General features: G+C 45.3%; 1 protein-coding gene across 5 annotated transcripts in view; it reads right to left on the bottom strand.

Annotated features, from left to right (window-relative positions):
- The window catches only part of LOC143806742 (sodium/calcium exchanger 1-like), a 141,498-nt gene that overhangs the window by 98,414 nt on the left and 16,112 nt on the right, over positions 1-26,972 (bottom strand). For 4 of the 5 annotated variants that reach the window (XM_077287584.1, XM_077287586.1, XM_077287583.1 and 1 more), the window contains exon 2: positions 2,557-4,310. The exons of the other annotated variant lie outside the window; for it this stretch is intronic. In XM_077287584.1, coding sequence (XP_077143699.1) covers positions 2,557-4,265 — 1,709 coding nt within the window. In that variant the 5' untranslated portion in view covers positions 4,266-4,310. The remainder of the gene's footprint in view (positions 1-2,556; positions 4,311-26,972) is intronic. 5 annotated transcript variants of the gene reach the window in all.

Genomic DNA, 26,972 nt, shown 5'->3' with positions numbered 1-26,972 from the left:
GATAATTTATAAAGTGAAATATTTTTTACTTTAGAAATTATTTGTTATGCTAATTTCAATGACAGTTAAAGGATGCGGACACTTTTGGGGCCATTTTTCTTAAATGCAAGTATTTTTTGCATAAAAATCTCTTATCTTTCTTCTTCTCAGCTCATCTTAACTGATTTATAACTATAAAGTTCAGATTAATTTCCATGTGGTCAGAAATCCACCGAGAGGAGCTCAAAAGAAGGAAAATAAAACTTACAAATTCTCCTGTCAAAACAATGTCACTGAGAGATTCTCAGTTAACTCATTCTGCAGCCAGCAATAGAGAGTACAAAACAGAGGCTTTAAAAGGCAGACTGCAACATTTCTAATAAAATAAATTGAAAATTATTTTTTTTTAGCCAAATGAATGCATTTCAAGGAAAACAGTCAGGCGATTAATCATGCAGCCTGAACCACGGACAGCTTGAATTGCAGGATAGCTTCCAGGTATATTATGGTTGGAGATGCTGCGGAATTTCAAGCAAAATTTACTTTGAAGATCTGTCCGGGAACCATAGCCAGGGACAAAAATAGTCTGGCTCAGCCACCAGCCGTCTTCTCATAGAGTAGCAGCATATGATTGACAGGTCTATCCCTTGCTTGTACCTAGGGAAAGACGTGTCAATCACTGGTTATGGTCCACGGCTCAACCTTTAAAGTATATCTTCTCTGAAAAGCTGCAAATTGATGCTGCTCACGAATTGGACAGCATGTAGAAATAAAAATGCCCCCGAAGGTGTCTATAACTTTTAAAAATAGAACTTTACTTTGACATTTTTAGCCTTACGATTAGTTACCACTTGTTATTTAGTTACATACTGAGTTTAAAAAAGACCTTAAAAAATGATGGAAAAATTGAAACTCGTAAAATCCCAACTGATTCAGAGGGAAGCAGAAATCGAGAGAAGAAGCCGCCAGTGAGTATGTTTTTACCATCATTACACACATGATCCTAACAAACAGAGAAGTCATTAATTTGGAACAGCATTCCATCAAATGTCCATGAGATATCCTGTAGAGACTGACCTTAAAGGGATTGTCCACTGCTCGGACAACTTTTTAGCTGCAGTGCTAACGTGGCATAACATTGCGAAGGCAAGTACCGCACCAGAATGGGATGTGAATATCTTTTATTCTTATTTTACATGGGGGAACATAGTATTTAACCTCTTCACTCCTAGCCTGTTTTCCACTTCATTACTTCATACACTTAGGTCGATATTTTTGCATTTAAATGTAAAAATATCAGAATTTTGGAGAAAATATTAAAAATGTAGCAATTTTCAAACTTTTCATTTGCATGGCTTTAAAAGAGAGAGTTATATCACACAAAATAGTTAATAAATAACATTTCCCACATGTTTACTTTAGATCAGCATAATTTTTGGAAGATTTATTTTTTTTGTTAGGACGTTAGAAGGGCTAAAAGTTCATTACGTTTTTTTGTTTTTTCCAACAAAATTTACAAGACCATTTGAAGAGGCTTTGAGGGGCTTATATGTCAGAAAATACCCTAAAGTGACAACATTTTAAAAACTGCATCTCTCAAAGTGCTCGAAAACACATTCAGTAAGTTTATCAACTCTTCAGGTGCTTCAATGGAATTAAAGCAATTTGTAAGGAAAAAATAAAAATTTTACTTTTTCCCACAAAAATGTTGCTTTAGCCCCAAATTTTGCATTTTCACAAGGGTAACGGGAGAAAATGTAAACTTATGTCATAGGTTGTGAAGGGGTTAAGGAAGATGTCTGCCCCTTTCTTAAATTAATCTACACTTTCAGCCATTATCACATCTTGTAAAAACAGATTCATTAAATTCTAAATAATAATTTAGTATATTAAAGGGGAATCTGTCAGCAGGATTTTGATATGTAATCTGAGGACAGCTTGAGGTAGGGGTTGAGATACTGATTTCAGAAATGTGCCTCTCATTACGCTGTATGCTGTTGTTTCAATAGTATCAGTGTTTTATCAGCAGGAGATGATCACTACGGGATTAACTGCCCCCATGCCTACTGGTCTAACTCCGGACCCCAGCACTGATTAGCATCTTATTATCAATATACAATGTACATAGAAAGCTGCCAATGCATGGTGTAGGCGGGCTCAGCTTTCTGAGCTCTGTTACATCTACAGCAGATAAAACTCTGATTGTAACACAACTGCAGCATTCAGTAAACTAAGTAATACATCACTGGAATGAGGGTCTCTTTCCCTTCCCTGTGCTGCTCTCTGATGAGATAGAAAAAAAAACTGCTGACAGATTCCCTTTAAATATACAATTGTTAAATACATACTGTAGGTTTTCTGATAGTCTACCCTGCTGTTTGTATGAGAAATACATAATGTAGCTCACCATACACATCAATACATTCACTTTATTTATATTTAATGAAAACTGTGAAGAATGGGCTGCAATGTTTGCATGTATTGCCAGGAGTGCATTGCCTGACTCAACCAATTTTCCACAATTTGCTGCAACATGCCATTTTATATAGGCACAAAATATAGACTTTCAATACTCACGAGGTCTCATCATTCTGGAATTCCACTTTGCCAGCAACTTCTAGGTAGTCTTCTCCAGCTTTTGCAGTTCCCTCACTAGTTCTATAAGGTATTACAACTTTTCCCCTTGCACCAGACCCCCTTACCACTTTGGCCCTCATAGTACCTACACTTTCGCTCACTCTCATGCTGCCTGACTCGAAGCTAAAGATCCCTGCATGATCATCATCGAATATAGTCACTGTGGCTCTCCTCCCTGTCCCCAGCCTTACTCGTCCAGGTCCATCCCTCACGCCTCGCGCTCTGCGTGGGTTGCTTAATTGCACATAGAAATGCTCATCTTCCTCAAAAACATCATCATCAATTATGCCGAGCCGAAGCTCCTTCTTGCCTTCTCCAGGCTGAAAAATAAGAGTTCCTTCTGCCAGCTCATAGTCTGAGCCAGCATTGGCTGTTCCATCCTCAGTCCTATAGTCTACCTGGACTGACCCTTCGCCTTCTGCCCTCTTACACAATACCCACACACTAACGGTTCCACAATTTTCAAAGCATTGGTAGTGTGTGTGTTCAAATTCTACTTCCGTCCAGGGTTCCTCTTCCTCTCCTCTACCTCCCCCCTCTCCGTCTTTGTTATTATCATCTGTCAAAGCCCTTCTTGCCTGATCTGCTGCATGTTTCTTTAGTACATTCCCAGCTCCAATCATCATCCTAGTAGCCTGGATCCTATAAAATGCTCTGCTTTTTTGCTGTTGCACAAGGGCCTGGTAATTTGCTAACTCCATAAGTTGTTCCATGTCTTTTCCAGGATAACGTTGGCGCATATCTTTAAATACCCTGGCCATATCTCTTCGTTCTTCTTCCTCTTCTTCTTCAAAATCTTCACCTCTTTCACCACTAGCCATCCTCATTTCCCCTCCATCTTCTTGTCCACCTGCATCTTCTGCACCAACCAAAACACCTCGACTTTTGCCAGCTCTATACTTTGCTCGACCTTTACCTCGTCCTGCGTAACGGTAAAACAACAAACGTCTGTCTGCCAGCCAGGCCTGTAGAACACACACCGGGAAAAAGAAGAACGTCAGTAGTGCCTCCCACACCTCCACTTCTCCAGGAGAGGACCACGACAAAATTAGGAAAAGCCAAACATAAGCAAAGACACTCCAAAATGCAGTCACTGCAAAGACGCGTGGGTGCCGGATGCGGCGAGTCTCTCCATCAGGGACTACCGCAACACAAATACCGATAATCACAAACATGTTGAAAGCAGCTGAGCCAACGATAGTGCTGGGGCCCATGTCCCCTGCTTCAAAGCCTCTTCCGACCACCTCAATGATGGAAAGCAAAATCTCAGGAGCCGATGAGCCCAGTGCCATCAGGGTAAGGTTTGAAACAGTTTCATTCCACAGGCGCACACTTGTCACTGTCACCTCTCCGTTTGGCCTTCGAAATGTAATTTGACGTTCTTGAGAAGTGATGACCTCAATAGATGCCATAAACCGGTCAGCTATGATGGACATTCCCAAGAACATGTAGACAAGCGCCACAAAGTAGACAATGGCACGTGCTGCACGATCCCCAGTGGATGGAGGATGTGGTAGCCATGCAGGCAGTAAGACGCCATCTGTGCACACTTCATTTTGGGTTGGTGCACAGGTAGAATCATTTGGAGAAGGAGTAGAAGCACCAAGTATTGAAGGGAAGAGCAGCAGGGAAAAAAGGACTAAATACATGGTGGAGAAAAAAGGGAAGAGAGGGCCAAGGGAAAGTTGGATCACCTATAAAAAAAACATAAAAATATTGGTTATAGCAACAAAATATTGGTAATCATCATCTTTCAATGTCAATCTATAATTTATTTCTCTATCCTATATTTATCAATCATTTATGAGTTGTTTGACTATGTGTTCTATGGAATAAAGAAATGTGGTTACTTCCTTACAGAAACAGATCTGATTGAGACCATGGCCAGTTAAAAAATGAGTCTTACCAGGGACTACCACAACGCAAATGTGCATCTACTTTCCATTATACAGAGGCGACGTGCAAAATTGGACATAGCCAATAGGTGTAGTGATGTTCCTGTAAGGAATCAAGCAGCCATGTCTTTACAATTTCATACAATTTCTTTTTTACGATCAATCAACATGATAAAAATAGTTCAATAAAAGCTCTTGACGATTGAAATGATTGCATGCAGGGCAACATCTTTTTGAGACAACCACTCAAGGTTGCATTATAAAAGGTCTTGTAGGTGAATGATCCTCTAATTAGAGATAGCTGATGTACATCAAATAGGATGGAACAAAAAACTCTGTCATAGGAAATATGCTCTACAAAAAGGGTGGTCTCCTCAATGAGATGGATGGTCTTTTGGAGACGTGTTGATAGTATTTGACTATAATGTTATAATGGACAAAACAATTATTGATGATTTTATTTTGGGTTCTATAGTTACATATTTGATATGGCTGGAAAAGACACAAGTCCATTTGGTCTAGCCTAAATTCCTAGCGTCGAGCCAAAGGAAAGAAAAAAACTAATGGAGCGCCCCCACACCGCCGCAGGGCCGAGGGGTACCCGGAGCCGGGCCTCTGGGTCTCAGTCCTGGAGTTGTCACGGTGGCTAGACCTGGTCCGTGGCCCTGTCTGTCAGTGGGGGACGTCCGGTGCAGTAAGTGGTGTTGTAACGGTGCAGTTGTGGGGTGCAGGTCGCGGTAAATAACGAGGACACCAGGTTGCAGTCTCTTTACCTCTTTACTGGAGATCTCTGAGTCCTCAGTCCAGAATACGGTTCACCAAGCTGCGCAAGTCCGGCCGGTCCAATGGCACCTCCAGAGTTCTCTTCACAGGTGGAAATCGGTGCCTTCCTTCTTAGCGCTATGTGTTGTAGTCCTTCCCTGCTGTGCTTACGGAAAGTACCCCACAACTGTTGTGTCTGTTTCTTAAGTTCCCTCACAACTCGATTAAATGATGTTCTTCTAATCGTCCGTCCCTTCCTGATGTTACAGTTAGAACGGCACCCGTTTGTCGGGTAGGCCTGGAGTTCTTCCGGGACCCTAGAGACGCCCCTCTCCCGCAATTGCCTCCCAAGACTTCATAGGTGATATGTGTTAGACAGCCCGCCTTAAACTGACTGTCCTGCCGCTGTTTAGAGTATTGCTTGAAGCTGAATGTTATAATACTCCCTCGGTGTTCCGGCCACCGGTAGTGCGCCTCAGTAGGGTGTTGCTCCGGTCTTACAGCACGACCCCTACTGGAATTCTCCTATCGCTTGATCTCGTTTCTCACTCAGCACAATCTATCTCGCTTCTAGTCCTTTCTTGGGCCCCGCCGCTTCCCGGAGCTGGCGCGGACCCGTTACGTTCTTTCCAATGCCAAGCCTCTGTCAGGATCCCACCCCTGACAGAGACCCTACTGTCTCTTCCTCCACAACACCCTCTGCCACTAGGTGTTGCTTCGTCCAATCCAGTCAGCTTTCTGATCTAACTTCCTGCCTGACCCCCAGTTTACCCACTATGGTGGGGAGTGGCCTAATGAATAGAACCCTTAGCTCCCCCCGGAGGCCCGGCTGTGAAATGTATTGGTGTCTGTGATACCTGATCAGATGAACTCCTTCAGTGCCATCGGACGCACCATGGCTCCCCATAGTGGCGGAGCCACAGTACTGCAACGACCAGGACTCTGGGGCGCTGCACTCCCCCCTGGTTAAACACAGTACTCCGGGACTGGGAAGAAAACAACAATACAAGTTAGCAAAAAGACATACAATTTTGTTGAGTGCAATGACAATAAGTATACTTGAACAGGCTTCCCTTTATGGGAGGTAAGGACACTTGAACGTTACAAACATGGCAAAAATATCATAGCAACATGCTATAATTAACTTTTCTTACCCAACCGGGTATTCTACTAAGTGCAAACATTATTAACCAATAATTTAACTTTGCCTTTAAGGATATACACTCTTAGTCCGCTAAAGACCTTCCTATAATCACATTACAAGGAATTTTTAACTTTTTCATTCTCCTACTTTGGATCTGCAGGACCGCCTGTCCTATCGGCACCAGACCTACTGCCTCTCCCTTCTGTTACAGGACCGCCCCGTTCAGCCAGGGCCTACTGCCTTTTCAACTACTATACACAGTATAGAACATAACTTTTCTTTCAGTTTGAGAACACCGAGCCGGCTCTACTTGGCTCCTATAAGGACTCACCCACTAACCCTTACGGGTTCACTTTCTGTCCTTAGTAACACATTACTAACTTTCGATGGGGAACGCAGGGTTTACCTTCTATCCCCCCCCCCTTTTCTTATCAACATTATCAACTATCTTCTTTTCACAACATTAAACTTTCTCATTACTTACTTTTTTTTTTCTTTCAGAGAACATTATCAGCATTCCTTTACAATTAACTAATGGCATACATATAACTTTTACATGTAAATATTATCATCATTTTCTTCCATTGACATTATTGCTACCGATCTTAAAGCAATATCACCATTTACGTGCAACAAATGAACATCCCCTTTAAGAGGGGACCAAATCTCTGTGAGGTAGCACATCTTCTCAAGCTACCAGTCCATACTCATCAAAGGTTCCAGTGCGGTATCTTCGCAAAGAGTCCTTGTTTAAGTAAAACCAGTAGGGAGCGCCTTTAATAAGGTGCAAACTATATACAAAAGAGTTCGGATCATGCACTGTTCATGATTCAGCAGTTTTTAAAACTTGTGCAAAACTTTTGGTAACAAAAACAAACAATAGGGATCCCGGGTCAACAAAGGGATCCATAAAAAAAAAAGGGTTTAACCCTGGAAGGGTTATAGCAGCAGTACAGTAACTATTTACAGATAAGAAAAACAATAAAATCTTACTGTGGTGAAGCGGAAGGTGGTCTCCTATCCGGGCTCACCAGGCCAACGGGTCGCACTGGCGAGCCAGGACGCGGTTCCGGTCCCAGCAGCGATAAAATCCCTCGCCGGGAGGCCCTTCTCACTGGCAGACGCACACGTCCCTCCGGGGCACAGCGAGACCGGGCTTCTCGAGGTTCCGTGGGGCCGGGCTCTGCTGCTTTCCCCACGGGATCATCTTCCTCTGGTGTTCCGGCAGCAGCCTGGAAGGCAGTACATCGCTGCACGCCCCGCGCTACCCAGCCAGCCTCTCCCGTAGCCGTCCTCCATCTGGTGTAGGTCACCGCGTCACCGGGTTCCAGGTCGCGGGGGAATCTTCCGCTGCAGGGCTCCACCTCTTCCCGATCCACGTGGATTTGTAGCGGCTCCCCGATTTCCTGGATAACCCCGCGTCCATATTGGGGGTTAAAAGAAATCACGACCCCCCAGTGGGATGAGGGAACCTCCGCGGTGGGGGTCAGGTCCACCTGCACGGCCGGCCGAGGTCGGGTTCGCCATGCAGCCATCAAGTGCCGCAGGTGTTCGGCCTCAGGCGTGATCTTTAGGCCTGATGCCTGCGGCGCACCTTCAGCCGCGGCCAGGTTGGGAGAAGCAGGGGGCACTGGAACCAGGCAGATCTCTGTGGGCTGGCCCAGCCTAGCAATCACGCGGGCGTCGGCCTCCAGGCGGGCAGCAATCTGCCGGGCCTCTGCCGCGGTCATGCTTTCTTCCGACGGCGGCCGGGGAGGTCGGCCCACCGTTGGCCCGGCAAGGGTCAGCTCCCACGGTGACGGCGTACCCCGGGCTACATCGGGCTGCCCAACCTCTCTCCGCGCCCGATCTTTCTCGTGCGGGGCTTCTGGCGCTGCCATCTTTGTCTCTTCTCCCGCGTCTCCTTCCCGCGGTCTCTTTCGTGGGCGGCCCCGTCTCCATGGTCTCCACCCTCCAAACAGGATCAGGAGGCGGACCTCAGCTGTTGACGGACACGTCCTCAGGACACAGAAATATTTGGACTGGGCGGCCATTGTTGTTCGCGCTCTCCAGCTTGTCTACGCCCACCTCACGCCCCTCTTCTCTTCCTGCGCTCTCCTCAGCGCTGTAATGGCGGCGGATTTTTGGCGGCAAATGGCACAGCACACAGTCTTTGTAATAAAGCACAGTCAAAGCACGATAAATCACAGTTCCAAGGCACACATGACCTGATTCTTCAGGCTTAAGTAGATCCTGTTCGTGACGCCAAGTTGGAGCGCCCCCACACCGCCGCAGGGCCGAGGGGTACCCGGAGCCGGGCCTCTGGGTCTCAGTCCTGGAGTTGTCACGGTGGCTAGACCCGGTCCGTGGCCCTGTCTGTCAGTGGGGGACGTCCGGTGCAGTAAGTGGTGTTGTAACGGTGCAGTTGTGGGGTGCAGGTCGCGGTAAATAACGAGGACACCAGGTTGCAGTCTCTTTACCTCTTTACTGGAGATCTCTGAGTCCTCAGTCCAGAATACGGTTCACCAAGCTGCGCAAGTCCGGCCGGTCCAATGGCACCTCCAGAGTTTTCTTCACAGGTGGAAATCGGTGCCTTCCTTCTTAGCGCTATGTGTTGTAGTCCTTCCCTGCTGTGCTTACGGAAAGTACCCCACAACTGTTGTGTCTGTTTCTTAAGTTCCCTCACAACTCGATTAAATGATGTTCTTCTAATCGTCCGTCCCTTCCTGATGTTACAGTTAGAACGGCACCCGTTTGTCGGGTAGGCCTGGAGTTCTTCCGGGACCCTAGAGACGCCCCTCTCCCGCAATTGCCTCCCAAGACTTCATAGGTGATATGTGTTAGACAGCCCGCCTTAAACTGACTGTCCTGCCGCTGTTTAGAGTATTGCTTGAAGCTGAATGTTATAATACTCCCTCGGCGTTCCAGCCACCGGTAGTACGCCTCAGTAGGGTGTTGCTCCGGTCTTACAGCACGACCCCTACTGGAATTCTCCTATCGCTTGATCTCGTTTCTCACTCAGCACAATCTATCTCGCTTCTAGTCCTTTCTTGGGCCCCGCCGCTTCCCGGAGCTGGCGCCGACCCGTTACGTTCTTTCCAATGCCAAGCCTCTGTCAGGATCCCACCCCTGACAGAGACCCTACTGTCTCTTCCTCCACAACACCCTCTGCCACTAGGTGTTGCTTCGTCCAATCCAGTCAGCTTTCTGATCTAACTTCCTGCCTGACCCCCAGTTTACCCACTATGGTGGGGAGTGGCCTAATGAATAGAACCCTTAGCTCCCCCCGGAGGCCCGGCTGTGAAATGTATTGGTGTCTGTGATACCTGATCAGATGAACTCCTTCAGTGCCATCGGACGCACCATGGCTCCCCATAGTGGCGGAGCCACAGTACTGCAACGACCAGGACTCTGGGGCGCTGCACTAAGAAGGGGAGATGCCAAGGGGAACAAAAATGTCATTCCTCCAGATATCAGAACAAAGGTTGAGCACACCATACCATGAGATGCATTGTCACAGCTAAGGCTAGCTTTAAAGGGAACCTGTCATGTATTGGTAATCTGAAGGAAAATAGCATTTTATTCTTTTTACTGGAAGTGCGGCTACAGGGAGAATATTAAGTTACATTTTCCCTTCAGCCGCTTGCTTCCAGTCCTTGGGGTGGTGCAAGGAACTGTTATGGTCATGGCTCACTACACTGTGTTGTAATCACTCCCCTGCATCTTGACTGACAGTCTGCTGTACGCACACATACTGCAGAGCTGTCTGTCAATCAAGGTGGAAGGGGAGTGAAAACAGTACACTCACTGTGTAATGAGCAGTGACTTTTACAGCTCCCGGAGGCACCCTGATGGCTAGTAGAAGGCAGCTGAAGGTAGAATAGAACTTTATTTTCTCCCTGTAGCTGCACTTCCAGTAAAACATGATGTAACCGCTATTTACCTGCAGATTACCAATCTATCTGCAGGTAAATAGCGTTTTATCATGTATCTGTTGGGACATCCATAACGTATCTGTTGGGGCATCCAAAACCATTGACAGACACATATTAAAATCCAATAGTTGAGCTCCACTTTTGCTTTTCCTCTTTATCAAATTGTCCTTGGCAATAAATAAAAGGGAAAACGTTACACGATTAATTGTCACTGACGTTTTATATTGCGTGTAATCCCTGACAAACTGAAGGAGAAACATTGCACCTCTTACATTTACGGTGTGGGGTACATCCTGAATAATGCATGTCTGCGTCTATGTATGGACAGGTTGTTCTCGGGGAGAGTGACACTGTCCAGGCTGTAACAATGACAGATGGAGAAAATCCCTCATCTCAGAGCGGCAATATATCTGACATCTTATTTCTGACAATGACATATTTGCGGAATCCCCTAGCTGCAGTCACTGCGGGTATACATGTGGAATAATACGGGACATTTTACAGCCGCAAATTGCATTTGGATTCCGCTAAGGCTTTCACAGTCAAGAATGTGAAATGGATGTAAAAGAATAATCCAATATTCTGAATCAATATTCTGGGCTTTTTTAGCTCAAAGCTTAGACAACATCAGAAAATACTAATTAGATGGACACGTTACGGATCAGAGCACCCTGGTGGAGAACCACCACAAATAAAGTAGGCACGAGATAATACAGTTAGGGTATGTGCACACCGAGTTTTTTTAAGCAAGAAACTTTGGCACTTTTTGCTGCTTTTTTGAAGGACACTACAAAAAACACCAGGTGCCTTCCATCTGTCTTTTTGGCATCTCTGTAGACTTTTTCATTTAGTTTGTGGCGTTTTACAAGTGTAAGATACCTGGAGAATGGTAAGGTCAAGTCTTTTGAAACCTGAACAAAGATCAAAAGACTGAACATGTGAATACGAGTCGTTTTGATGTAAAAATGCAGATGCCCAATCTTTTGACCAGTTTTAGGACAATTTTTCAGGCAGGTTTCAGAGCGGATCACCTGAAAAAGATGTTGTGTGCACATACCCTTAAAGCAGTGTTTCCCAACTCCGGTCCTCAAGAGCCACCAACAGGTCATGTTTTCAGGATTTCCATAGTATTGCACCGGTGATAATTGCGGAGTTGGGGAACACTGTCTTAAAGTAAGGAAAGTAAGGACACATAATACTCTATACCTGGCTCGTATACTACAGACATCCTGACACTTCTACATACATAATAAACACTGATAGGAAGTTCTTGAAGTTCGTGACATAAGCAGAACATCTAGACGCGCTCTATACTTTATCTTTGGTGCACAAGGCCAACCAATTTAATTATCTCACCATCATCAAGTCAGGCTGAGCCTGAATTCATTAAAAATAAAGCTCCATCAGGTCATTAGTTCCCAACTCGTCTATATAAACTACTTCATTAACCTCTATTTTGCTAACGTTGTCCATAACCACTCTCTTAATGTGTTCCATCACCATTCAACTGATTGCCAATGGTGCCTAAGAGAGTCTGTCACTATTTTCTTCCCTATAAAATGAACATGAAAACTGCCTCAGTTCTGTAAGCAAAACTAACAGCTGTCACAGTTGGTTTACAGGGGCAACTGGTTTCCAAAAAGTTTTCATGCCACCTACAGTGCCTCGAAAAAGTATTCATACCCTGTGAACTTTTCCACATTTTTTCACGTTACACCCACAAACAAATGTATGTGATTGGGACTTTACGTGATATTCCAACACAAAGTATTTGTGAAGTATAAAGGAAATGGTACATGGGTTTTGAAATATTTAAAAAATATAAATCTGAAAATTGTGACATGCATTTGTAGCCTGATAACCCTATATAAAATTCTGAGTAACTAATTGCCTCCAGAAGTCACATAATTAGTGAATTGAGTCTACCTCTGTGTAATTTATCCTCAGTATAGCTACAGCTGTTCTGTGAAGGCCTCAGGTTTATTTAAGAACATTGGAGACCAAACAGTATCATGAAAAGCATGGAACACACCAGACAGGTCAGAAATAAAGTTGTCGAGAAGAGTAGAGCAGGGTTAGGGTCTAAAAAAAAAATAGCCCAAGCTCTGGACATCTCACAGAGCAATGTTCAATCCATTATCCAAAATTGGAAGGGGTATGGCACAACTGCAAACCTACCAGACTACTGTTTCTGAGTTTTTGCCCTTTCTCTGTGTAAAGTAGGAGACCATGTGACTTGGTGAGAGGCTTTAGATGGGGAGTAGCTAGGGAGGCTGGCATAGGAAGACTTATAGGCCATGCTGTGCTTCCTGGGGAACAAAATATGCAAGAAGCCAACAATGTGACAAGCTATGCATGTCAAGTAGTCGAGGACTTCTGCATGCCTAATTTGCATATGTAGCGGCAAAGATTTCTAAAAGTTTGTTACCACCATTGACCCACTCAGAAGACACAAAACAGTAACCATTAGCATTGTCTAAACTAGAGAACATACAGAAATTGCAGAAATGGTAACAGACACTCTTAATAGGGAATCTATTACCAGGACTGGACTATTACAAAAATTAACCCATCTCTTCCCCACCATCCAGAAGTGCTGTCTTGATGAAAAATTGCTTTTCGATATGCAATTCCCCATCTGTTCTTCCCCTCATCAAGGAGAGGAGCCAAAAGGGGTCATGTCAAATACTTCTCTGTCTGTGCTTATAAGGAACTGAAGGGTTTTACACAAATGTCCTTATTCCTTTATTCACACTGGGACCCATTTAGCAGGTAATTGGTGTCCAAATCTACGCGGAGCCTGTCATGATGACCAGTTACTCCACTAATACTTGCATTTTATATAGAGCACAATGTTTCGCACTTAGTATGCAGACATAATCCCTCGGCACAGGGAATCTGGCTGGTCCTCACATAAGAGTTGAATAATATATTCTGAATGCACACTGGGGTATTGTGCTGAAATGTTCTCACAGTTTCCTAGATTCGGGTGCCATACAGAATTTGGGCTTTTAACAGTTGCTTATTCTGCCATTGAAATATAAAGAAGACACTCTGCCCATCCTTATATTAATTCACCTCTTTTACTATAAGAACAGAATTAGAAGATTCTAGAATATATTCACTTTTATTTCACTTAGTGGCAATTTGTATATTAATGACTGGGTATAAGGCAAGGGTCACACAAGTGTATGTCCTCCCACTCTAGAGAATTGGGTTGATTATGCAAATAACACTCTGATCAGACTCTGATCAGAGTGAGAGCATAGTGTGATCCGATTTTCTCGGATGAGAAGATGGACAAAAAAAATTCTCCATCTTCTCTATTGTGTTAGTCTGTGGAAATCGGACTGAAGTCAGATGTGATCTGAGCACAGTCTGAGGTTTTCCCAAGGCTCATAGACTTGCATGACCGGAGGCAATCTGAATACCGAATCAAACTCAGGAATGCTACGATTTTTTCTTTTGATCGACTCTGCCCGATGAAAAATATGAAATGTGCCCAGCCATATAGAATATTATTGGTCAGAGGGTGATCCGATGTTTTGTCGGATTGCGCTTGGACCAAAAATACGGTCATGTGCACGAGCCCTCAGAATCCATTTATTTTATTTTCAATCCTGAGAAAATTACCTAACTTTTGGTTATCCTACTGTAACATGGCTCTGCATAAATACTAATTATCTAATACTTTACTAACAGGATCTCTTCCTCTGCAAACAGGGAGATCCAGAAATACAGGGTTGCTGGGAATTATAATTTCCCACTGGAGACTTGTGAATCCATTATTGTTCCACAATGTTTTTGTAGTCAGCTGATGAGAAACAATTTACAGAGGAAATACATAGATACATGTCAGAAGATTGCATCGATGGAGTTCTTGATCTTGAACCATCATCGGTTTTCAGAAGGGGATCAAAAATGAAGGGTCTATATAATATATTTGGCACCACGTAGTTTTGCTTACATGAATGGGAGAGTCTTAATGTTCATCTCATTAGTAGGAATCAGGGATGGCTAACCTGACTAATTCCATGGTCCCATGGTGTCTGTGGGGTCCACTCTGCCTAGGATTCAATTTGCAACATTTTCCATACATGTAAATGCATGCATTTATAGTGCAGGATCCGGTGATGTTATACACCTTGCACCGGGGTCTAACTGCTGTGATCGATGCTAGCTAGGATGTCACTGTGAATCGTATCAGTAGCATTTAATATTCTAGAAATGAGGGGAAAGTGTCCCTTCCGACATCCATCACCTCTAACCCTGTTTCACAGTACGATTGAGGGGTGCCAATGGTCCATGTGTCGGCCATACTTGTATACCAGGGAAAAAAGTGTCCCTTTCTGATATCCATCACCTCTAAGCCCGTTTCACAGTATGATTGAGCGGTGCCAATGGTCCATGTGTCGGCCATACTTGTATACCAGGGGAAAGTGTCCCTTCCGACATCCATTACCTCTAGCCCCCCTTCATAGTATGATTGAAGGATGCCAAAGGTCCAGGAGTCAGCCATACTTGTATACTTGGGGAAAGTATCACCTCTAGCTCCCCCTTCTCAGTACGATTGAGGGGTGCCAATGGTCCATGTGTCGGCCATACTTGTATACCAGGGGAAAGTGTCCCTTCCAACATCCATTACCTCTAGCCCCCCTTCATAGTATGATTGAAGGATGCCAATGGTCCAGGAGTCAGCCATACTTGTATACTTGGGGAAAGTATCACCTCTAGCTCCCCCTTCTCAGTACGATTGAGGGGTGCCAATGGTCCATGTGTCGGCCATACTTGTATATTAGGGGAAGTGTTCCTTCCGATATCCATCACCTCTAGCCCCCTTTGACAGTACGACTGAGGAGTGCCAATGATCCATGAGTCGGCCATATTTGTATACCGGGGGAAAGTGTTCCTTCTGAAATCCATCACCTCTAGCTCCCCCTTCTCAGTACGATTGAGGGGAGCCAGTGGTCCACGTGTTGGCCTTACTTGTATATTAGGGGAAAGTGTACCTTCCAATATCCATCACCTCTAGCTCCCTTTGACAGTACGATTGAGGGGTGCCAATGATCCATGTGTCGTCCATACTTGTATACCAGTGAAAAGTGTCCCTTCCGGTATCCGTCACCTCTAGCCCCCTTCACAGTATGATTTAGTGGTGCCAATGTTCCATGTGTCTGCCATACTTGTATACCTGTGAAGTCCATCCAGCGGCATGGGCATACACTAAAGGTAATTTTACAGTACACTGCAATGTTATAGTATTGCAGTGCATTGTACAAACGACCAAGTTATCACAAGTTCAAGTCCACAAGGGAGACCAATAAAATATCTAAAGAAACATTTTTTTTTCCAAAAATAAAAATAAATAAAATATGTAAAATATAACAAATTAACTGTTCAAACTAATAAAATATCCTTTAGAAGGCCGAGGAGGAAAAAATCAAAAGCAAAGAGGGACTCTGTTTCTAAAGGGCCCACATAAACCTTAGCCGACCCTGTTAGGAATCTCGCTAATGATTGGCATAGAGACCTTGGTTAGTTATACATTGGAAATCTATGAGCATTGCTAAAGGGGAATGGCACTGGAACCTGACACATATTGACGTTTAGACTTCACCAATGTGATCTTCTGATATCTCTCTCCAACATTTTGCCAAATCACATTTCTGTGTTGAGCTTACATGCTGGGATAAGGTGTTATCTGAGCATGCTCGGGTGCTAACTGAGTATGTTCGGCATGCTCGAATATTATATTCGAGTTCTCGTGGCTGTTTGACAGCCACAACACATGCAAGGATTTCCTGTTAGTTAGGTAATCCCTGCATGTGTTGCGACTATTGTACATCCATGAAACATGCAGCCGCAGGGACTCGAACATAGTATTCAAGCACACCAAAGATACTCGGTTAGCACCCGAGCTCAATACTAGTGTTATATTCTCCTTTAATTTACCCTGACCCTGTTGTCTTATAAGAATACCCATAAACTTGGAAAAGCCCCTGTCTACAGAATGCAATTTTTCCTAGACTATACTCCTGGTACAGTCGTTATTATACCGGCTCAGTTTATGACGCCTGTCTTCTGGAAATATCTAATAGGAGCAGGTCCGAGTTGGAATTGGATCCAGAAGATGACTACCCACAGACGGGGTTGTCTTCCTGCCTTCGAGAACATTGCCATCGCCTGCAGACTTTGCATCGGCTGGTACAGACCAGGCTTTGGGAGAAAGAGCATGCTGAGAGGACTCCACCGCGGGCAACAGATCTTCAGGTCGGAGACCTCCTCGAGATAAGCTGGAAAATCAGTAGGAAAAGGACCTGTACCAGGTAAAGCGACGAGTCAGCCCCGACGAGTCAGTCTCCTCCGTATTCATTGTTTGTGTTGTTCTAGGATTTGGAAAATCATTTGCTTCCTAGCAATCCTTTGATTATGCTCCTTGTGTTGGTGATGTTCAAACTTCTTCTCGTGGGAATGATTTTTCTCGTTGGTTCCATAGTGCATATTTTTGAAAAGAAGGAGAAGTCAGATAAAGGTGAAGAGAACACAGAATTGTGTGCCCTGAAATGTTATCCATGAGACGGGCCGGATAACAACAGAATAAAGATCCAGCAGAAAATAACTGGTCTGGTTACTGTGTGAACATGGATCATCCCTACTGGTGTCTCTAGGGGGGTTGACACTTGGAGGCCGGGAACTGTTAATGTGTGATTAGTGAGGATGTGGTGCAGATGTGGAGTTGTTCTATGAGTGGGTGGTGGGACTGTAGAACGTTCGAGGGGTGGTGGAGCCTGGGCGGAGTCACAAGGGGGCCCTGAAAATTTTGCCAGTATGGGGCCCCGAAATTCTTAGTGGCAGCCCTGATTTCAGATACAAGGTGTGAACAGCAGCAAGAACAGTTAAGTTGATAACTTGCTTGCTGAGAAGCAGAAGTAGACAATTCCTAGCAAGTTGGACTTGAAAGTAACACTGGTTGTAGCCTGGAAGTCAGCAATGGCAAACTCCTTAGGGTATGTGCACACGTTGTGGATTCTGCTGCGGATTTTTCCACAGCGGATTTGGAAAATCCGCAGTGCAAAACCACTGCGGTTTTCACAGCGGATTTTATCGCGGTTTCTTCTGCGGATTCCTTTGCGGGTTTTCAACTGCACTTTCCTATTGGTGAATGTTGAAAACCGCTGCGGAATCCACAGAAAGAATTGACATGCTGTGGAAAATAATCCGCTGTGTTTCCGCGCGGATTTTTCCGCAGCATGTGCACAGCGTTTTTTTCCCCATAGGTTTACATGGTACTGTAAACTTTGGGAAAACTGCTGCGGATCTGCAGCGTCAAATCCGCTGCGGATCCGCAGCAAAATCCGCAGCGTGTGCACATACCCTTACAAACTGAAAGCAACTGTGGACAATGCAAACCTAGCCCAATTGCGTAAAGTCTGTTTTACGTTACCATAACTGTGTCATCCCTGTGTAAGAAGTGATATTTAGGGTAAAAAAAACTAGTCATTTTCAGGTGCATTATCCATGTCCAGGATACAATGTCCAAAAAAGTAAATCTTCCTGACTCTATAGTTTTCCCAACCATAAAATCAATTACTACCAGTATTTACATATATCAATGTAAATTTAAATTGTGAGTGACCAATTTATTAGGTACATACACCCATTGTCAAAGGGAATCACTACAACCTCCTGGGAATCACATTGCACAGGTTATCTATCCACTGTTACCACGATAAAATATGACTTTTGCCTTGTTGCAGGAATATTTCTAGTTTGTGCGATGGGTCAGAGTTGAATAAAAATACATTAGGAAATGTGTCATGTATATACTGTAATATCACATTATTTTATTCAATGTGTAGAACTATATAGCAGTGCAACAATGTGATATTTTATTCTTTAATGTTTGTCATTTTTTCTTACTAAAAACTTTCTTTGGGATGGCCACCTTGTAGACACACTCCTGTATTACCTGCATAAACAGTGCACTAGAGGGGTGTACTCTATTGCAGCTGAGTAGAAGTGACCAATATCATGAGAGTCTCCAGGTAGTAATGGCGCACAAGCCACTACTCTACAGAAACTGTGCTGAATTTCACAATACGAACTGTATACTTTATTAAATGGATATTTTTAATAGATCCTGATGAGGCTGGTGCATTTACTTTCAAAGTTCATGTAATAATTGCTGTCCTATCATTTTATTAAAGGGGACGTCCACTTTTTAATCGGCCCATAGAGGTGAAAAAAAAAATAACCATACTCACCTCCCAAACTGGTTCTGCCCCCTTTGGGAGAAGCATCATATGATCGCTGAAGTCGGGACCTGGTCCTGCTTTGCCCTTATCTATTTTGACACATAGTGAGGTGAAATATAAGATTTAGGCCGGAGTCACACCTAACGTATTAAAATACAGTCCGTTTTTTACGGCCGAGATACGCAGAAATGTTCATAAACAGTGATCCGTATGTCATCCATATTCAATGCAAGGATGCGATTTTTTCTCCAAAAAGTATCCGTGTGTCATCCATATGGCTACATTTTCTCGCCGGCTTGCAAAATAGACATATAATGGATCCATGGGCTCAAATATTCGTGAAAACATATATACAGTCTATATATATAGTACAGACCAAAAGTTTGGACACACCTTCTCATTTAAAGATTTTTCTGTATTTTCATGACTATGAAAATTGTAAATTCACACTGAAGGCATCAAAACTTTGAATTAACACATGTGGAATTATATAATTAACAAAAAGTGTGAAACAACTGAAAATATGTCTTATATTCTGGGTTCTTCAAAGTAGCCACCTTTTACAGACAGCTGTGCTCCTGTCTGTAAAACTTTGTGAATGAATGGAATGCAGGGGAATGTCCTGTAGTTACCTCGGGTCGCGGTGATGCGCCCTCTGCTGGTTGAACTCATATGAACTCGAGCCTGGGAACTTTTCAGAATCACCGCTGCATTAGCAGAGCTCCTGGGTGTAAAATGATTTAACCCCTTCAGATGGATTTACAGTGTGGGACAAGACTGAACGACGGAAGGTATGGAATATTGTTGTTTGTTTTGTTTAACTTTATTTCAGGTGACAAGGGTCTTCAGGTGGATTAAGAGTATAATAAAATATTAAAACAACGTGTGTCTTTATTACATTAAAATACTTTTTAATAATGTGTGTGTGTTTTATTAACCATTTCGTACTATTGGATTAATAATGGATAGGTGTCATAATTGACGCCTCTCCATTATTCATCTGGCTTAATGTCACCTTACAATAGCAAGGTGACATTAACCGTTCATTACCCCATATCCCACCGCTACACGGGAGTGGGAAGAGAGTGGCTAAGTGCCAGAATAGGCGCATCTTCCAGATGTGCCATTTCTGGGGTGGCTGGGGGCAGATGTTTTTAGCCAGGGGGGTCCTATAACCATGGTACCTCCCTAGGCTATTAATATCTGCCCTCTGTCACTGGCTTTCCCACTCTGGCGGAGAAAATTGCTCAGGAGCCCACGCCAATTTTTTTCCGGGATTTAACCCTTTAATTTGATAGCTAGAGACCCCAAATTTTACACAGAGACACTTGTTACATTAGTAAAGAGGAATATGTAATAAAAGAAGGGATATGACATGGTTTACTGTATGTAAACCATGTCTCATATCCTGTCGGGTTTGTGAAGGAGAGAGCAAAAGCCGGCAATTGAATTACCGGCTTTTATGCTACCTAGCGCTATATGAAATATATATATATATATATATATATATATATGTGTGTGTGTGTGTGTCTCACTGACATATATATATATATATATATATATATATATATACTGTATATATGTCTTTAAGAATATTTGAGCATGCGCAAAAAAATTGCCGTACGGAAGCCATACGGATGACCCACGGATAAATTTGTGCGTAAAAATCGCATCCTCGCATTGAATACGGAACAGTGTTTTGGGACAATTACTGCGTATTACGGCCATAAAAAACGGACCGTATTTTCATACGCTGAGTGTGACGCCAGCCTAAGAGCAGTGAGACTATGGAACTCTCTGCCGTATGATGTTGTAATGAGTGATTCATTACTAAAATTTAAGAGGGGACTGGATGCCTTTCTTGAAAAGTATAATGTTACAGGGTATATATGCAGCGCCCCAGAGTCCTGGTCGTTGCAGTACTGTGGCTCCGCCACTATGGGGAGCCATGGTGCGTCCGATGGCACTGAAGGAGTTCATCTGATCAGGTATCACAGACACCAATACATTTCACAGCCGGGCCTCCGGGGGGAGCTAAGGGTCCTATTCATTAGGCCAATCCCCACCATAGTGGGTAAACTGGGGGTCAGGCAGGAAGTTAGATCAGAAAGCTGACTGGATTGGACGAAGCAACACCTAGTGGCAGAGGGTGTTGTGGAGGAAGAGACAGTAGGGTCTCTGTCAGGGGTGGGATCCTGACAGAGGCTTGGCATTGGAAAGAACGTAACGGGTCCGAGCCAGCTCCGGGAAGCGGCGGGGCCCAAGAAAGGACTAGAAGCGAGATAGATTGTGCTGAGTGAGAAACGAGATCAAGCGATAGGAGAATTCCAGTAGGGGTCGTGCTGTAAGACCGGAGCAACACCCTACTGAGGCGCACTACCGGTGGCCGGAACGCCGAGGGAGTATTATAACATTCAGCTTCAAGCAATACTCTAAACAGCGGCAGGACAGTCAGTTTAAGGCGGGCTGTCTAACACATATCACCTATGAAGTCTTGGGAGGCAATTGCGGGAGAGGGGCGTCTCTAGGGTCCCGGAAGAACTCCAGGCCTACCCGACAAACGGGTGCCGTTCTAACTGTAACATCAGGAAGGGACGGACGATTAGAAGAACATCATTTAATCGAGTTGTGAGGGAACTTAAGAAACAGACACAACAGTTGTGGGGTACTTTCCGTAAGCACAGCAGGGAAGGACTACAACACATAGCGCTAAGAAGGAAGGCACCGATTTCCACCTGTGAAGAGAACTCTGGAGGTGCCATTGGACCGGCCGGACTTGCGCAGCTTGGTGAACCGTAATCTGGACTGAGGACTCAGAGATCTCCAGTAAAGAGGTAAAGAGACTGCAACCTGGTGTCCTCGTTATTTACCGCGACCTGCACCCCACAACTGCACCGTTACAACACCACTTACTGCACCGGACGTCCCCCACTGACAGACAGGGCCACGGACCGGGTCTAGCCACCGTGACAACCCCAGGACTGAGACCTAGTAGCCCGGCTCCGGGTACCCCTAGGCCCTGCGGCGGTGTGGGGGCGCTCCAACTTGGCGTCACGAACAGGATCTACTTAAGCCTGAAGAATCAGGTCATGTGTGCCTTGGAACTGTGACTTATTGCAAAGACTGTGTATGGCCACTTGCCGCCAGAAGTTCCCGCCAAAACCGCCGCCATTACAGCGCTAAGGAGAGCGCAGGAGAAGAAGAAGGGCGTGGAAGTGGGCGTGAACAAGCTGAAGAGCGCGAAAGACAATGGCCGCCCAGTCTAAATATCTCGGCCCCTTGAGGACGTGTCCGTCAGCAGCCGAGATCCGCCTCCTGATCCTCAATGGTGGGCAGAGACAGAGAAAACGAAACCGCCCACGAAGGAGAGAGCGGGAAAAGGACCAGGAAGAAGGAGTGAGCGACATGGAGGACGCCATGGCGAGCCGCCCGGAGCCGGAGCGTGGGGTCGGAGCAGAGGACTCCCCCAGCCACCCAGAGGGGCACCGCAACCAGGCCTCCACCGCTGATGCTGAATTCCTGCAGGCCGGAGTGGACGAGCTCAGCGACCGACCCCGGCGTGCGCAGCTGAGCACTGAGGCCGGGTGGAAGAAGGCCATCATCAGGAGCCTCACCAGACATCTGTCGGCAGCCTCATCTGGTCCGGAGCAAGAAAGAAGTTCCAGCGCTCCAAAGTCAGAAAGCAAGGCCCTGCCGGAAAGCGAGATGCTGCGAGCAGAGATGACAATGTCGCAGCACGAAGCCCTGCAGCCAGCGTTCCAGACCCCAGCGGAGACGGAGCAGATCGGCACCGGAGGGACCGCTGTTATGGTTCTCAATGGCAAGAGAACATAGCCCAGCAAACATAAGAACTAGCTCTTGGAAGGATGGAAACTAAACTGACCATGAACTAAACCTGCCGCACAACTAACAGTAGCCGGGTAGCGTTGCCTGCGTTTTATCCCTAGACGCCCAGCGCCGGCCGGAGGACTAACTAATCCTGGCAGAGGAAAATATAGTCCTGGCTCACCTCTAGAGAAATTTCCCCGAAAGGCAGACAGAGGCCCCCACATATATTGGCGGTGATTTTAGATGAAAATGACAAACGTAGTATGAAAATAGGTTTAGCAAAATTGAGGTCCGCTTACTAGATAGCAGGAAGACAGAAAGGGGACTTTCATGGTCAGCTGAAAACCCTATCAAAACACCATCCTGAAATTACTTTAAGACTCTAGTATTAACTCATAACATCAGAGTGGCAATTTCAGATCACAAGAGCTTTCCAGACACAGAAACGAAACTACAGCTGTGAACTGGAACAAAATGCAAAAACAAACAAGGACTAAAGTCCAACTTAGCTGGGAGTTGTCTAGCAGCAGGAACATGCACAGAAAGGCTTCTGATTACAATGTTGACCGGCATGGAAGTGACAGAGGAGCAAGGCTAAATAGCGACTCCCACATCCTGATGGAAACAGGTGAACAGAGGGGATGATGCACACCAGTTCAATTCCACCAGTGGCCACCGGGGGAGCCCAAAATCCAATTTCACAACAGTACCCCCCCCCTCAAGGAGGGGGCACCGAACCCTCACCAGAACCACCAGGGCGATCAGGATGAGCCCTATGAAAGGCACGGACCAGATCGGAGGCATGAACATCAGAAGCAGTCACCCAAGAATTATCCTCCTGACCATATCCCTTCCATTTGACCAGATACTGGAGTTTCCGTCTGGAAACACGGGAGTCCAAGATTTTTTCCACAACGTACTCCAACTCGCCCTCAACCAACACCGGAGCAGGAGGCTCAACGGAAGGCACAACCGGTACCTCATACCTGCGCAATAATGACCGATGAAAAACATTATGAATAGAAAAAGATGCAGGGAGGTCCAAACGGAAGGACACAGGGTTAAGAATCTCCAATATCTTGTACGGGCCGATGAACCGAGGCTTAAACTTAGGAGAAGAAACCCTCATAGGGACAAAACGAGAAGACAACCACACCAAGTCCCCAACACAAAGCCGAGGACCAACCCGACGCCGGCGGTTGGCAAAAAGCTGAGTCTTCTCCTGGGACAACTTCAAATTGTCCACTACCTGCCCCCAAATCTGATGCAACCTCTCCACCACAGCATCCACTCCAGGACAATCCGAAGATTCCACCTGACCAGAAGAAAATCGAGGATGAAACCCCGAATTACAGAAAAAAGGAGACACCAAGGTGGCAGAGCTGGCCCGATTATTGAGGGCAAACTCCGCCAAAGGCAAAAAAGCAACCCAATCATCCTGATCTGCAGACACAAAACACCTCAAATATGTCTCCAAGGTCTGATTCATCCGCTCGGTCTGGCCATTAGTCTGAGGATGGAAAGCAGACGAGAAAGACAAATCTATGCCCATCCTAGCACAGAATGCTCGCCAAAATCTAGACACGAATTGAGTTCCTCTGTCAGAAACGATATTCTCCGGAATACCATGCAAACGGACCACATTTTGAAAAAACAGAGGAACCAACTCGGAAGAAGAAGGCAACTTAGGCAGGGGAACCAAATGGACCATCTTAGAGAAACGGTCACACACCACCCAGATGACAGACATCTTCTGAGAAACAGGAAGATCCGAAATAAAATCCATCGAGATGTGCGTCCAGGGCCTCTTTGGGATAGGCAAGGGCAACAACAATCCACTAGCCCGAGAACAACAAGGCTTGGCCCGAGCACAAACGTCACAAGACTGCACGAAGCCTCGCACATCTCGAGACAGGGAAGGCCACCAGAAGGACCTTGCCACCAAATCCCTGGTACCAAAGATTCCAGGATGACCTGCCAACGCAGAAGAATGAACCTCAGAAATGACTTTACTGGACCAATCATCAGGAACAAACAGTCTACCAGGTGGGCAACGATCAGGTCTATCCGCCTGAAACTCCTGCAAGGCCCGCCGCAGGTCTGGAGAAACGGCAGACAATATCACTCCATCCTTAAGGATACCTGTAGGTTCAGAATTACCAGGGGAGTCAGGCTCAAAACTCCTAGAAAGGGCATCCGCCTTAACATTCTTAGAACCCGGCAGGTAGGACACCACAAAATTAAACCGAGAGAAAAACAACGACCAGCGCGCCTGTCTAGGATTCAGGCGTCTGGCGGACTCAAGATAAATTAGATTTTTGTGGTCAGTCAATACCACCACCTGATGTCTAGCCCCCTCAAGCCAATGACGCCACTCCTCAAAAGCCCACTTCATGGCCAAAAGCTCCCGATTCCCAACATCATAATTCCGCTCGGCGGGCGAAAATTTACGCGAGAAAAAAGCACAAGGTCTCATCACGGAACAATCGGAACTTCTCTGCGACAAAACCGCCCCAGCTCCGATTTCAGAAGCGTCGACCTCAACCTGAAAAGGAAGAGCAACATCAGGCTGACGCAACACAGGGGCGGAAGAAAAGCGGCGCTTAAGCTCCCGAAAGGCCTCCACAGCAGCAGGGGACCAATCAGCAACATCAGCACCCTTCTTAGTCAAATCAGTCAATGGTTTAACAACATCAGAAAAACCAGCAATAAATCGACGATAAAAGTTAGCAAAGCCCAAAAATTTCTGAAGACTCTTAAGAGAAGAGGGTTGCGTCCAATCACAAATAGCCTGAACCTTGACAGGATCCATCTCGATGGAAGAGGGGGAAAAAATATATCCCAAAAAGGAAATCTTTTGAACCCCAAAAACGCACTTAGAACCCTTCACACACAAGGAATTAGACCGCAAAACTTGAAAAACCCTCCTGACCTGCTGGACATGAGAGTCCCAGTCATCCGAAAAAATCAAAATATCATCCAGATACACAATCATAAATTTATCCAAATAATCACGGAAAATGTCATGCATAAAGGACTGAAAGACTGAAGGGGCATTTGAAAGACCAAAAGGCATCACCAAATACTCAAAGTGGCCCTCGGGCGTATTAAATGCGGTTTTCCACTCATCCCCCTGCTTAATTCGCACCAAATTATAAGCCCCACGGAGATCTATCTTAGAGAACCACTTGGCCCCCTTTATGCGAGCAAACAAATCAGTAAGCAGTGGCAACGGATATTGATATTTAACCGTGATTTTATTCAAAAGCCGATAATCAATACACGGCCTCAAAGAGCCATCTTTCTTAGCCACAAAGAAAAAACCGGCTCCTAAGGGAGATGACGAAGGACGAATATGTCCCTTTTCCAAGGACTCCTTTATATATTCTCGCATAGCAGCATGTTCAGGCACAGACAGATTAAATAAACGACCCTTAGGGTATTTACTACCCGGAATCAAATCTATGGCACAATCGCACTCCCGGTGCGGAGGTAATGAACCAAGCTTAGGTTCTTCAAAAACGTCACGATATTCAGTCAAGAATTCAGGAATCTCAGAGGGAATAGATGATGAAATGGAAACCACAGGTACGTCCCCATGCGTCCCCTTACATCCCCAGCTTAACACAGACATAGCTTTCCAGTCAAGGACTGGGTTATGCGATTGCAGCCATGGCAATCCAAGCACCAACACATCATGCAGGTTATACAGCACAAGAAAGCGAATAATCTCCTGGTGATCCGGATTAATCCGCATAGTTACTTGTGTCCAGTATTGTGGTTTATTGCTAGCCAATGGGGTGGAGTCAATCCCCTTCAGGGGTATAGGAGTTTCAAGAGGCTCCAAATCATACCCACAGCGTTTGGCAAAGGACCAATCCATAAGACTCAAAGCGGCGCCAGAATCGACATAGGCATCCGCGGTAATAGATGATAAAGAACAAATCAGGGTCACAGATAGAATAAACTTAGACTGCAAAGTGCCAATTGAAACAGACTTATCAAGCTTCTTAGTACGCTTAGAGCATGCTGATATAACATGAGTTGAATCACCGCAATAGAAGCACAACCCATTTTTTCGTCTGAAATTCTGCCGTTCACTTCTGGACAGAATTCTATCACATTGCATATTCTCTGGCGTCTTCTCAGTAGACACCGCCAAATGGTGCACAGGTTTGCGCTCCCGCAGACGCCTATCGATCTGGATAGCCATTGTCATGGACTCATTCAGACCCGCAGGCACAGGGAACCCCACCATAACATCCTTAATGGCATCAGAGAGACCCTCTCTGAAATTCGCCGCCAGGGCGCACTCATTCCACTGAGTAAGCACAGCCCATTTACGGAATTTCTGGCAGTATATTTCAGCTTCGTCTTGCCCCTGAGATAGGGACATCAAGGCCTTTTCAGCCTGAAGCTCTAACTGAGGTTCCTCATAAAGCAACCCCAAGGCCAGAAAAAACGCATCCACATTGAGCAACGCAGGATCCCCTGGAGCCAATGCAAAAGCCCAATCCTGAGGGTCGCCCCGGAGCAAGGAAATCACAATCCTGACCTG

Source organism: Ranitomeya variabilis, chromosome 2 (genome assembly GCF_051348905.1).
Source record: "Ranitomeya variabilis isolate aRanVar5 chromosome 2, aRanVar5.hap1, whole genome shotgun sequence".
Classification (NCBI taxonomy): Eukaryota; Metazoa; Chordata; class Amphibia; order Anura; family Dendrobatidae; genus Ranitomeya; species Ranitomeya variabilis.
This window is presented reverse-complemented; position numbering and strand designations above follow the sequence as displayed.